We start from the raw sequence: 11,906 nt of genomic DNA, 5'->3' as shown, positions 1-11,906 counted from the left end.
GGTGCGGGGCGGGGACCTTACTAGACAGGAGTGGATTTCGGTGTGTAGATGCCAATGGGGACGGCGGACTAGGGTGCCAGGTCAGGTGACTACAGCATGCAGAGCCTCAGTGTCAGTGGAAGGCCCTAACCTAGGGGCCCTCAGCTGGGGGTGATTCTTACCCCCACCCTCACCCCACACCCGGGCACTGGGTGGTATCTGAGGACATTTGTGGTTGTCACATGAAGGGTGGGGCTGATGCTACTGGCATAGAGTGGGTGGACGCAGCCCTGAGTCATGTTCAAAGCCCTTTAGTGTCCAGGATGCGATGCCCCGCCGTGTGTGTGTGTCTGTGTTTTGAGGGGCAAGCGGGGCGAGAATGGCGCCCCAAGCAGGCACAAAGGGGCCTGTCCGTAAGAGCCTGCTGCGCTTGGGCGGGGCGCCAGGCAGGCCATGAGTAAGGGGCGGGCACTCACGCGGCGTGGGTGCGCTTGTAGGTGTAGAGTCTGGAGAAGAGGCGGGCCAGCTCCAGCAGCACGGAGATGCCGCTGCCGTTGGAATCGGCGCCATGGGACAGCCACTGCGGGCGGATGGACGGAGAGACGGTCAGGGACCACATGCTTACCCGCTCAGACGTGGCCTAGAGGCCCCAAAGGGCCGCGCGAGGTGACACACATCCCCCCAAGCCCCGGACGTGGGAAAGGGCGGCAGGGATACGTACCGGTGCCACGCCAAAGGCGTCGTAGTGGGCCACGATGACGATGGTGGGCAGGTCCTCTCCGCCCAGCCCAGTCAGCCGCCCCTGCCAGGAGAGTCCGTGAGAGGCCGCACCCACTCCCACACTGTGGGCGCCAAGATGTGTGGAAGTCGTTGGGGGGGGGGGGGGCCCAGTCCACGTCTGGGACAAGCCGGCCCAGTCTCTGAGCCAAGCTGAGCCCATTACAACCCGAGAACGGGGACACGTCCTCCCAACACTCTGCGGGAAACTGGGTCTAACAGCGGGGTATCCTACTTTATGTAAAAAGGAGCGGCGTTGTTGTGATCAAAGGTTGTACAAACCAAAAGGGGAGTAATGCCAAACAGAATTCCACTCAAGGAAGTCAGACTGTTGGAGCCCTGAAGTCTCCTGACCATCAGGGCAGTGCAGCAGCATCAGTTAAGAACAGCGCCTTCTGCACCCGGAGTCCTTAAAGAACGATCCACAGGGCGTCCACGTGACCACGGCAGCTCTCGGGTAGCCAGCCAGCCAGAGGCTTTGTGGGAAATGTGTGTGTTCACGGGGCAGGATCGCTGTAACCCTGGGAGGGTCTGTCATGTCACTGAGCTGTCTGTGGGGATAGATGAAGTGGGGCATGTCCTACTGTGTATATTTTCCCCAAACTATCTTTAAAAAACGGACATGACAAGAATCCTGCCGTGGAAAACAGACCAAGCTCCTCCCTGGAGCAGCCCAGGCGAAGGCAGGGAGGCCAGCTGGTGCAGGCAGTGCTCTGAAGGGGACAAAGGGGCTGCAGGAATGGTTTGGGCACCACAGGAAACCCCTGTGCTGGGACTCCCTGCTGAGCTCCCTCTCTTGGGGCTAGTGGGCATGGCAGCCAGCCCTTGGCTTCTCCTAGGCTCCGTAGCCCTGGCCTAACACTCACCTCCACACTGGTGATGAGCCAGTCGCTGACGGCCTTGCTCTGGGCCCCACTGGTGACCATCTGGAAGCCATTAGCGGTGGCCGTGTGCAGCAGCACTGAGAACAGAAGGCCCGTCAGGTGGCACAGCAGCTTCCAAGGACGTCGAAATCCTTTCTTCCCCCAGACCCTGGCAACCACATGCCTACTGCCTGCTGCGTGGGTACCCCACACATCTGTCCTGTCTTATCTACCTGACCCCACCCCTGCGAGCGGCCAAGGAACCCCCTGGGTGGTACAAGCAGGCCAATGCATTTGAGCTCAACCACAGGCAGGCAACTCAGAAGAAAGGCCTGGTGATCTACTCCTGAAAGATCACCCCACCCCAGCCAAGTCCCTGCCGCCCATTCCAACTGCAGTGTACTGCTAGGACGGAGAACCCTTCCCTAGAGCTCCAAGACCCTCAATCTTCCCCAGAGCAAATGGCTCGTCTTTCTCACTTGGAGCGGCTGGTGGGTTTGAACTGCTGACCTCGGAGCTACTAGCAGTCCACTGCTGTGGCAGTTACATAATCTCCTGTCAACTTGCAAAGGGGTGGGTTTGGCCTGTCAATCAGGTCGCAGCTTGATGACTTCATTTGGAGGCGTGGTAGAACACACACTCACTCCCTGCAAAGCATTCCTGTAGACAAGCCACATGGAGCTATGCCGATGGAGCCAGAGCCTTGGAGCTAGAGGAGCCACGTGGAGACCTACGCCAGCTCTAAGATGCTTCCACCACCACTGGACCCACAAGACTTTCCACCCCCTGGCCTGTGATCGTTCTGCACTCAGCGTCATTGCATGTGTATATGAGTCTGAAGAGGAATTATAGATTGGTATCAGCCATTTGGGCTAAAATCAGACTCATGGACTTGATCTGAGCGGGGCTGTTTTGATTTCTGCCACCTTGCTCTTCCCCGCCGCCCCCCCACCCTCAGAAAAGCAGTGAACCCCGCTCAGCAGGTGTCCTCAGCCCGGGGCGTGGCTCTGGGGCTCGAGATGAAGTGCGCATGTCATCCCTGGCGGAGCAGCCTGAGGACGCTTCGCAGCAAGGGTGTCTGCGCGTCAGACCCCGCGGAGGGGCTTGGGATCGGCGGCGGCGGGGGAAAGTCCCTTCCTTTTCATTCCTGTTCCATGGGGCGGCTGGGGGCCTTTAGCTCACAACCAAGCCCCTGGGCCCCGCCAGCTCAGGGAGCCACACAGCAGGTGGGCAGCCGCGGGGCAGCGCGCCTCAGAGCCCCCTGGCAGCGCGGATGCACGGGGTCCGGGCTTCAGAGACCAGCCTGCGGGGTTTCCAAGGCGGCGACCTTCCAGAAGCAGATGGCCACGCCTCTTTTTTCCTGAAGCGCCAGTGGGGTGAACTGCCCACCTTCGGACTAGAACGAGCGCGCAGCCACGCGCAGCCCCCAGGGAGCGAGAGCCAATGAACCGTACAAGAAGGACCCTGAAATGCTGTGCCCAACCCCCGCCCCCGGGGTTCTCCGACCCCTCCCTGAAGCCCTCTCACTTTCTGTTGAGGGACGTCAGCATTCAGTGAGACATGTAAGCCCCCTCCTGCCCTGTCTCCCAACAGAGTCTGCTGCGCTTCCCTCCGCCCCCGCCCCAATCCCCCCACCTTCAGCGGCGGAGGCAGAGCCCTGGGAGGCGGAGGCGGCCTGGGTCTGCTGGTAGATGGCGAGCAGGGCCTCGTCTTCCACGGCAAAGTACACGGGGACGATGGTCTCCAGGGCCAGCATCTCGGGCTCGATGGCCATGAACTGCTACGTGGGGCAGGGACAGGCCAGTCAGACGGTGCTCGAAGTTGGTGGCACCCCGGCTGCGTGACAAGCTGAGGCCCCGCCCCACTAACCCCAGATGCCTAGGCTCCCAAGGTGCTACAATGGGGCCAGAGCAGCTATTGGTGCCTCCTGCTTAGGGCGACCCAGGGAGCAGCCCTGATCTGGGCCAGACCCTTAGGGGCGCAACTAGGTCCATGGGGTGACCCTGATCTGGACCAGACCCCTGTGGGCATCACTAGTCCAGCTGAGCAGCCAGGACACATGAAGATCCCTGCACCAGACTGGACCAGCCAGCCAGGGCTTTCATGGGCTGATTTTCATAGTGGACAACCACGTCTTTCCTCCTGACCACTGGGTTTGCAGCTCTGCGGACACCTGCTTTAGTGTCAAAGCCCCAGGAGCCTCCAGTCAGGCTGGCAGTGCACGAGGTGCGACGGGGCCCTGAGCCGCACAGCCCTGCACTTACAAGGACCCCAGTGAGCTGCCGCCTCTAGCTCTATCCATGGACCCCCACGGAACGGCAGGGCAGTGTATGGGGTACAAGCCCTGCCCACGCCTCCCAGGGTCTCCTGTCCTCTGGTCCATCTTCTGTTCCAAGGCACCCCTGCAGGTGGCGGTCACTGCAGCCACCCCAATAAACAGCCCGATGTGCTCGGCTGCTGTTCACAGTGGCATCTGCTCCCCCCCACCACCACCACACCACACTACAGGGAACAGTGAGGTGGTACTGGGTGCGGGGATTCGGTAACAGGCAACATCTGGGGAGCCCCTGAGAGCACCACTGGATGGCCATCATGGATGGGGGGCAGGTCACACTGACAGACCCTTGGCATCTTCAGTTATGAGGTGGGCACCCAGCCAATGAGGGCTTTATGGTCTGGTGGCTATGACCATGGTGACTGGGGCACTCTGGGGCAACCTGGGCACTGCGGGTGACTGGTGTGCTGCAGGGGATTGGAGGACTACGAGGTGACCTGAGCACTGGAGGGTGCCAAGCATCATCTCGGGGTCCCACCCACCAATGCTGGGAGAAGGCGCCCTAGGGTGGATACCCACAAATGTCCCCAGGATGTGAACCAAGAATCCAGGGTGACAAGCCTCACCCCTGCTCTCCACCTCAGGGAGGGGTGGGCATTTTCCCAAAAGCACACAGCTGGCTCCAGAGGCTCCCGGACCCCTGCCAAGGGGAGCGTGGCGGTGGGGGGTGCCAGGGAAGTGGGAGAAGACTGGAAAGTCAAGAGAAGCGGGGAGGCAGCAGAGCAGGGGGCGGGGGAAGGGCAGAGGTGGGAGAGGAGAGCAGTAGCTGGGGTGCAGGGGGCGGGGCAAGCTGGAGGCAAGGCTGCAGGAGGCAGGGGCGGCGCTCACTCGGATGATGTCCTGGGGCACAGCGGACATGGTGGGCGGCAGGATGATGACCACGGCGCCGGCCGACTGGCGCAGCGCCTTCTGGTACTGCTCGTAGGAAAAGTCCACCAAGCGCATGAGGACGCAGCGGCGGCTCAGCACGTCCGCGTCCATGGTGCGCGCCTCCGTGTTGAGCACTGCGTTCCGCGTGCCTGCGGGGACAGGGGGCCTCAGTGACGGGCTGGAATCCTCCAAAGGTCATCCCCAATGTGACCGGTAATGGCCCCGGGTGCACGTAACTCCACCAGCAGCAGCCAATGCCTCTCGCTGCGCGGGAGCTTGCTGCGGGGGGCCGTGTGCCAGGGCGGGCTCTCAGCGACGGCGCCCATCAGATGCCCGGGCCTTGCTATTGCTGGGCTGTCAGTGCGTGGGAACCACCAATCGCTCCACCGCTGTGCCACCAGGGCTGCTTCCCAAGGCTCTGCTTTAAGCCCCGGCTCTTACCCCGACGGGGCAACAAGACCTCGGGATGGTGCGGCGAAAGCCACACCCCTTTCTCCCAGGCCGCAGCTGTAATTCTAGCCCAGGGCTGCAAGGGTGTCCCAAAGGGGCCAGGGTGCCAACATGGCCATTGGCAAGCCGTGCTGGCGCTGTCTGGGGACTCAGCTCTGTGGCTGAATGGTGAAACCATTCCCTCAAAGCATGGGTCCAGTGGGCGTAGCAGTGTGCTAATAAAACTTTATGGAAACAAGTGGTGGGCACCAAGCCACGCCCCAGCTGCGAGGCTCCTCCTACAGCCTCTCCCATGGCCAGCGGAGGCCTGGAGGCCTGGGGCCCTGGGTCTGCCCAGACACCGGCTGCCGGGCAGTCTCGCTGTGGCCTCTCCACCACCCTCGCAGGCTTCAGTACCCCCAGGTAGTTCACTCCTTATCAGCCGTGAGAACCCCTCTGCCCACCACGGCCCCAACCACCTGCCTCAGGGCCTCCAGCTCCAGACCCTGGTCGCAGGCACTTGGAAACTCAGCTGCCCAGAGCCTGAGCCCCCTCGGATTCAGGAGAGACACCTGTCCCTGGTGGGGATGGGCGGGGCTGGTGTCATGTCTCAGGAGCTCAAGGAGGCTGGGAGCAAGAGCACACCCCCCCCCACCTCAGGCCCCAACCCTTCCCTCCCGGGGCCTGTGCTTTGCCCCAGGCTGGGCAGGAAGTCCTCAGAGAGAGCAGCAGACCCTGGGGAGGCACTCAGAACTCCAGTCATGCCCCGCCCCTGGTGCCACCTGTCCCTGTAGCCCTCAGCCTCCCAGGGCAGCTCAGGTGTCTCCTCCCGGGGGAGCTTTACCTCTGGGCCAGCCCCTCCTCTGGGCACTAGGCCATCATGCAGGGAATATCAGACCCCTGCCACTGCATGCCCACCTCTGGTCAAGGACACAGAGCATGGTGGACGTCCATCAGGTGGGCGCTGGGCACTCGGAAGGGCTCTAGCTCCCCAAACGGGAATAGATTCAGCAAGCGTTTCTGTCTAGGGCCAGTGGTCTGGAAGCTCAGTCGGGCAGCCACACATCTCTGACACACGACAGACAGCAGTCACAGCACCACCTCAACCAGCAGGGCGGACCATGTGCCAATAAAACTTTACTGACACACACAGCCGAGGGGCAGGATGGCTCCTGCAGCTGGCCAGGACTCGAGATGATCCTCCCTGGCCCCCTCCCTCCCCAAGAAGGGCGGGACAGGACCACGGGAAGCCAGAGGGTTTGCCTTGTCTGGTTTCGGGAAGCCCTTTCTTCCCAGGCCTTTCTTCCCCGTCATTCCGAGTCTGGACCAAAACCAAACTCGCTGCCATGGATTCAATTCCGACTCTTCGTGACCCTTTAAGGGCAGGGCAGAACTGCCCCTTGGACGTCTGATACTGTAACTCTTTACAGTAGAAAACCTCTTTCTTCCAGACTGGCGGATGGTTTCAAACAGCTGACCTTGCAGTTAGCAGCTCAGTGGGCGGCCACTGTGCCACCAGGGCTCCTGTCTGGGTGTGGAAGTTCCACTCAAACATGTTCCACAGGGCAGCAGCACCCAGCCTCCGGGGACAGGTGGGTGGGAACATGCACGGGGCAGGGACTTACATTGGAACCTTCTGAGTGATCAGGAGACCCCCTACCACTGAGCCCACCCTGCCCCCCAGCACGCTCCCCTATGCTGCCATTCCACCCAGAACGCAGGGCAGGGCCAGAGTTTGGCTGGCAGGAAGGGCGTGGAGCATCACCAGCGGCCTTGGACCTGGCTGGCAATCACCCTCGGAACCACCTCCCATGGGGCACAAAGAGCTCCCTGGGGCCTGGAAGGGCCCGGCCCTGCCCCCAGTGCCCACCCCCTACAGGTCTCGCCCTGCCCCACCCCACTGCATCTATACCCACACACACCGGTATTTCTCAACAGCAGGAAAGGAAGTTAGGAAAGGGGTGGACTGGACAGGCTCACTGGCACAGGGGAGAGGACTCTTGAGACATCGCAAAGGAAATTGCACACAGAGGTGACTCGGCTAGGGAGGGACTGGTAGGTTGGGGGGGGGGCACAATGGTCTGGATTTCTGCCAGGGAGGACGAAGAGGAGGCCAGTTCTCGCTTTACTCTGCTTTCACCAGTCTCCCCATTGTTGAAATGTGCTCCCCCTCCACCCTCCACGCCCGACCATTGAATCCATGCTGATCCCGGAGCCTGAGTGGGTTATAGGGTGCTGTACCCCACAGGGTGTGCCAGGCCATCATGCAGCTGGACATCATTGGGTGGCAGCTTCAACCTAGCAGCCTGAGAACCCTGCGGAGGGAGCCGCTCAGTACACAGGGAAGCAAATGCCAGGCCTTGCCTCTGAGGCACCTCCAGTGTGGAATGGACCCGCCCAACCTTGAGGTCAGCAGCTGACCACTTCCTGCTTGTGCCACCAGGGACCTCGCGCACTGACATTCCGGTGGGCATCTCTCACGGCGATGACCATCTGCTCCCAGGTTGGACCCACCTGCTCGGCAGGTGGCTGTGGCGACTGGCACCACACCTGCAGGAAGCTGAGGTGGACTGCAGCCCCTCGGGATGTCAGCTGCTCTGTGTGGCCAGCTGAGCTGGGGGAGGCCAGGCGGGCTAAGTCTTCACTGGAACCCAAACCCAGCCCACTGCCACCAGGTCCACCCGGACTCAGAGACCCCACGGGACACAGCAGGACCACTCCCAGGGTTTCAGAGGCTGCAGTGTTTGTGAGCAGCTGGTGGGTCTGAACCCTGACTGGGCAGTTGGCAGCTGGAAGCCTCACCCACAGTGCCACCAGGGGCCATTCAGCCAGAGGGATGGAGACCAGAGGGCAGGCAGGGAGAAGAGGGAAAGAAACCCACAGGCGACAGGAGGAGCCCCACATCCCCGGGGCAGTCGGTGAGCCCCCACATCCCCGGGGCAGTCGGTGAGCTCCCTCTGTTGCTCACCGGGGTGGTGGCTCAAGTCTACCGGGAGGTGCATCGGAAGAAAGGCCTGGCAATCTACCAAAAACAGACAGACAGACCCGGCCCAGCCACTGCACACCCTCTGCAGCCCTGCTGTGCCTGGGGCGGGGTGAGGGACCCTGGAGGTGCAGTGGTGAAGGGCCTGACTGCTCCCTGAAAGGTCTGCCCCCCCTCGGGGCCCCGAGGGAGAGAGAGCTGGCGCTCGGCTTCTGTGCCGACAGCCGAGGAAGCCCCACAGGGCAGCGCTACTCCATCCGGAGGTGTGGGGGCGCTATACAGTGACTTGATGGCAAACAGGTGTCCGACTGTCTGTCTGCCTGAGGGGCAAAGGAAACGGAGAGGCTGAGGGGAAGCTAAGGAAGCCAAGGGCCTGTGGGAAGAGGGGCAGAAACATGGCACATGATGAGGAGGCCAGGGGTGGGGTGGAGTGGAGTGGGGTGGGGGGCGTCCTAACAGGGCAACTTTGGCTCATCAGACTGGCCGCCAGGCTGAACCGGGAGGGGTGGCTTGGTGGGTCGACCACCTCAGTCATCATTTGCAGGATGTGGACAGGGACGGGGACCACTGGGGCCACAAGCCAGGCAGCATGATCAGCCAGGGGACATGGGCAGGGTGTAGGCAGTCACCCAGCCGGCCGCAGAGAGAGCTGGGTCCGCTGGGAAGGGGTTGGGCAAGAAGCTCTCATCTCAGCAAGGCTGCGGGTGAGGAAGGGGGCGGGGTTCTGGGACCCAGGCCTTTTCGTTGAGGGGTTCCTCTGAGATATCCACAGGCACCCTAGGGTGCTGTCCAACAAGGACGCGCCAGCCTGGTGTGCGGTCCATGCACTCAGCAGCAATGAACCAAAGGCTGGTTTCGGTCTGCCTGCAAGGGCCTTAAGGGAAAGGCCAGGCAGCCAGTCAACTCCTGCAAAAATTAAGGAGCCCTGGTGGCAGAGTGGGCTAGCGGTGCCACGGGTCGTGCCTTGGGCTGCATAACACAGGGTCAGCAGTTGGAAACCACTGGTCACTCTGCAGGAGAAAGAAGAGGCTCTCCGCTGATCTGAAGACCGACCGTCGGAAATACCAGGGGTCAGTTTACTCGGTCTTACTGGGTCACTATGAGTTGGAATCGGCTCGACAGCAGGGAGTTTGGTTTTTGGTGTATCACCCGAGGAGCTCTGGTGGTGCTGTGGGTCAGGTACCGGACTTCTAACCCCAAAGTCGACGGTTCACAACCACATGCTCGGGAGAAGATGAAGCTGTCTGCTCCCACAAAGATTTACAGCGTCGGCAAAACTCCATACAGGGTCCCCATGAGTTAACACCAACTCAGTAATGGTGAGTTTGGGCTATTTTGGAATCCCTGAGAGGCACAGGAGCCCAGCTGGTCCAATGGCTCTATCACCAGACCGCTGACCACAAGGTCAGTGATTCAAATCCACCAGTTAGTACAAGGGAGGAAGATGAGGCTGCCTGCTCCTGCCAAGGCTGACAGCCTCCAAAACCCCAGGGGTCCTGGGAATCAGTACCAACTTGGTGGCAGTGGGTTTGAATTTTGCTTTGGTTTGAGTACCTAACCTCGAAATGTACCAAGTCCACCTGAGGTGCCTCAAGAGAAAGGTTGGGCACCTGCACCCAATTCCCCTCCCCCACCCCCGCCCCCAGCCACCTCCGGGGCCACCAGGGCTGCCTCTGCTGCTGCAGCTGGGGAGCCACCTCTGCCTGCTCCACTTTGCTTCCGTGTTACATTCCCCTTCGGGTCTGTTTTGAATGCCCCGGGCTGTGTGGGGCTGGGGGCTCCCATATATACTGGCAGAGCCCGTACCCCCTGCGACAGGCCAAGTAAAGACCCTTCCCCAGAAAAACGCCAGATGATGCCTATCTACATGCTCATGCTGTTGGGGCCACTCCCCCTCCAGGGCCTCAGACCCACACCTGGCTCATTCACTGCTTTTCTGGGGCCACATGGGGTGGGGCCATCCCGTGCCTTGTCCAGCGGCGTCCCTGGGCTCCGCCTTTCAGAGTCCAATAGGATCACCTCGTGTGACACCCACTCCCTGCCATCGGGTCAACAGCAACCATGGAGGGCTGGATAGAACTGCCCCTGCATGTTTCCAAGAGTGTCACTGTTCAAGCAGGCTGGTAGCTCTGAACTGCTGACCTCGTGCATCCGCAGCCAAATGCATAACCGCTATGCCAATGGGGCTCCTCACAAACGTTGCTACACATCACCAGGTGTGCCTGGGGGGTGGGGGTGCAGAATCACCCTGTTTGAGTCCACTGTTGTCAATGGAACCAATAGTGACAATAGTGGCTTCGGGGGAGAGGGGCAGAGGGTACAGCCTGAGAGAAGGTTTCCATCAATCTCTGGGGATGAGACTAGACACCTAAGCTCCCCATGCTGGGCCCAAGATGTCCCACCAAAGGGTGGATTCAGGAGAGCATGGGTTCCCAGGTGAAGAGGCTGAGAGAAGTTGGGGAGGGGGCTCCTTAATGGGAGGTCAGGCTGGGGGGAAAAAACAGGGATATCTGCTGGTGGTACCAGAAGGCTCTGGAATGTCTAGCCCTTGCTGGGGGGTCCTAGATACCTTTACAGCCAGGAGACAAGGGGATTGATTAGGAGCTGGACACTGGGGACAACCAGCCAGCAGTTCCGCATAAGAATGGCCTGGTGATGTTTCCATAAAGACCACAGCCTGGGAAGACCGTGGGGCGGGTCTCACTGCCCCATGGGGCCTCGCTGAATCAAAACTGGTGGTGTTTTACTTTTGTGAGGGGAGATGGGGTCTGGGGCCCTGGGGTCAGACTGGCAGGAGAAGAATGGGAGGGCAGAGTTGGGAGCCACTGGGGCTGGGGAGCCATAGGGGGCTGCCAACTTGGATGGGGGAATGCGTTGGAGTAGCTCAAGGACTGGGGTCCTGAGTGCAAGCCACAGGGGGCTAAGAAGTGAGGTTTTTCAAAGGCCAGAGGGATGACTTAGGGAGGTGGGTGGAGGGAGCAGTTTGAGGGAGCTGGGTGCAGTGGGAGTCAGAAGTTTTGATAGAAACGGGCCTGTCCTCTAGGGGCTAGGCCTGGGGGGTGGGGGTGGGGGCAGCGTGCTGGTGTTGGGCAAGGAGGGCAGGCACGCCCTGGTGCCCTGCAGTGTGGGGCGAGGGGGCCCTCCAGAAAGCAGGCCAAAGATCTGGCCGGTTCCGGGTTCGGCATGGTTGGGGGAGTGTGCCTGAGAAGGGAGTTGAGAGCAAGGGGTTTGGTTCGGTTTGAGCCCACCTGGGAGCCAGGGAGGGAGGAGCCTTACGGGCTGAGAAGAGGGGAGTGGGTCCGAAGGTCGGGTCACGGACAGGCGGGGAAGCCAGGGGGCGAGGCCTGGGCCCTATGGAAGTTAACGCGATGACTGGGGCACTAGGCCAGGAGACAGGGGGCCGAGGTGAGGTCCAGGGCAGCCGGGATCTGCCTCGCCAGGGCCGAGGAAGGGTCCGCCCGGCCAGGTGAGTTCTGCGGGGGGCTTGACCTAGGCAGGCCGGGCTGGCGGGGCCGGACCCCAGCACGGGCCGGGGGCCGGGGACGCGGGGTGCACGCACCGTAGGGCTGGCCCTGCAGGTCATACTGCTGCATGCGGTAGACGGTGAACTCGTGTGCGGCGTCGGCGGCGGGCAGCGGCGGCGCCACGAGCAGCAGCACGGCGGGCAGGA

General features: G+C 61.5%; 1 protein-coding gene across 1 annotated transcript in view; it reads right to left on the bottom strand.

Annotated features, from left to right (window-relative positions):
* Positions 1-11,906, bottom strand: part of NCLN (nicalin) — a 26,280-nt gene that overhangs the window by 3,992 nt on the left and 10,382 nt on the right. Inside the window, exons 3-8 of the mRNA XM_030888300.2 lie at positions 11,796-11,905; positions 4,783-4,973; positions 3,255-3,399; positions 1,623-1,717; positions 701-781; positions 456-559 (exon numbers count right to left, since the gene is read on the bottom strand). Of these exons, the coding sequence (XP_030744160.1) occupies positions 456-559; positions 701-781; positions 1,623-1,717; positions 3,255-3,399; positions 4,783-4,973; positions 11,796-11,905 (726 nt within the window). The remainder of the gene's footprint in view (positions 1-455; positions 560-700; positions 782-1,622; positions 1,718-3,254; positions 3,400-4,782; positions 4,974-11,795; position 11,906) is intronic.

This window comes from Echinops telfairi, unplaced genomic scaffold, assembly GCF_000313985.2.
Source record: "Echinops telfairi isolate 266 unplaced genomic scaffold, ASM31398v2 ScPeMD7_7459;HRSCAF=8497, whole genome shotgun sequence".
In the NCBI taxonomy this organism is placed as follows: domain Eukaryota; kingdom Metazoa; phylum Chordata; class Mammalia; order Afrosoricida; family Tenrecidae; genus Echinops; species Echinops telfairi.
This window is presented reverse-complemented; position numbering and strand designations above follow the sequence as displayed.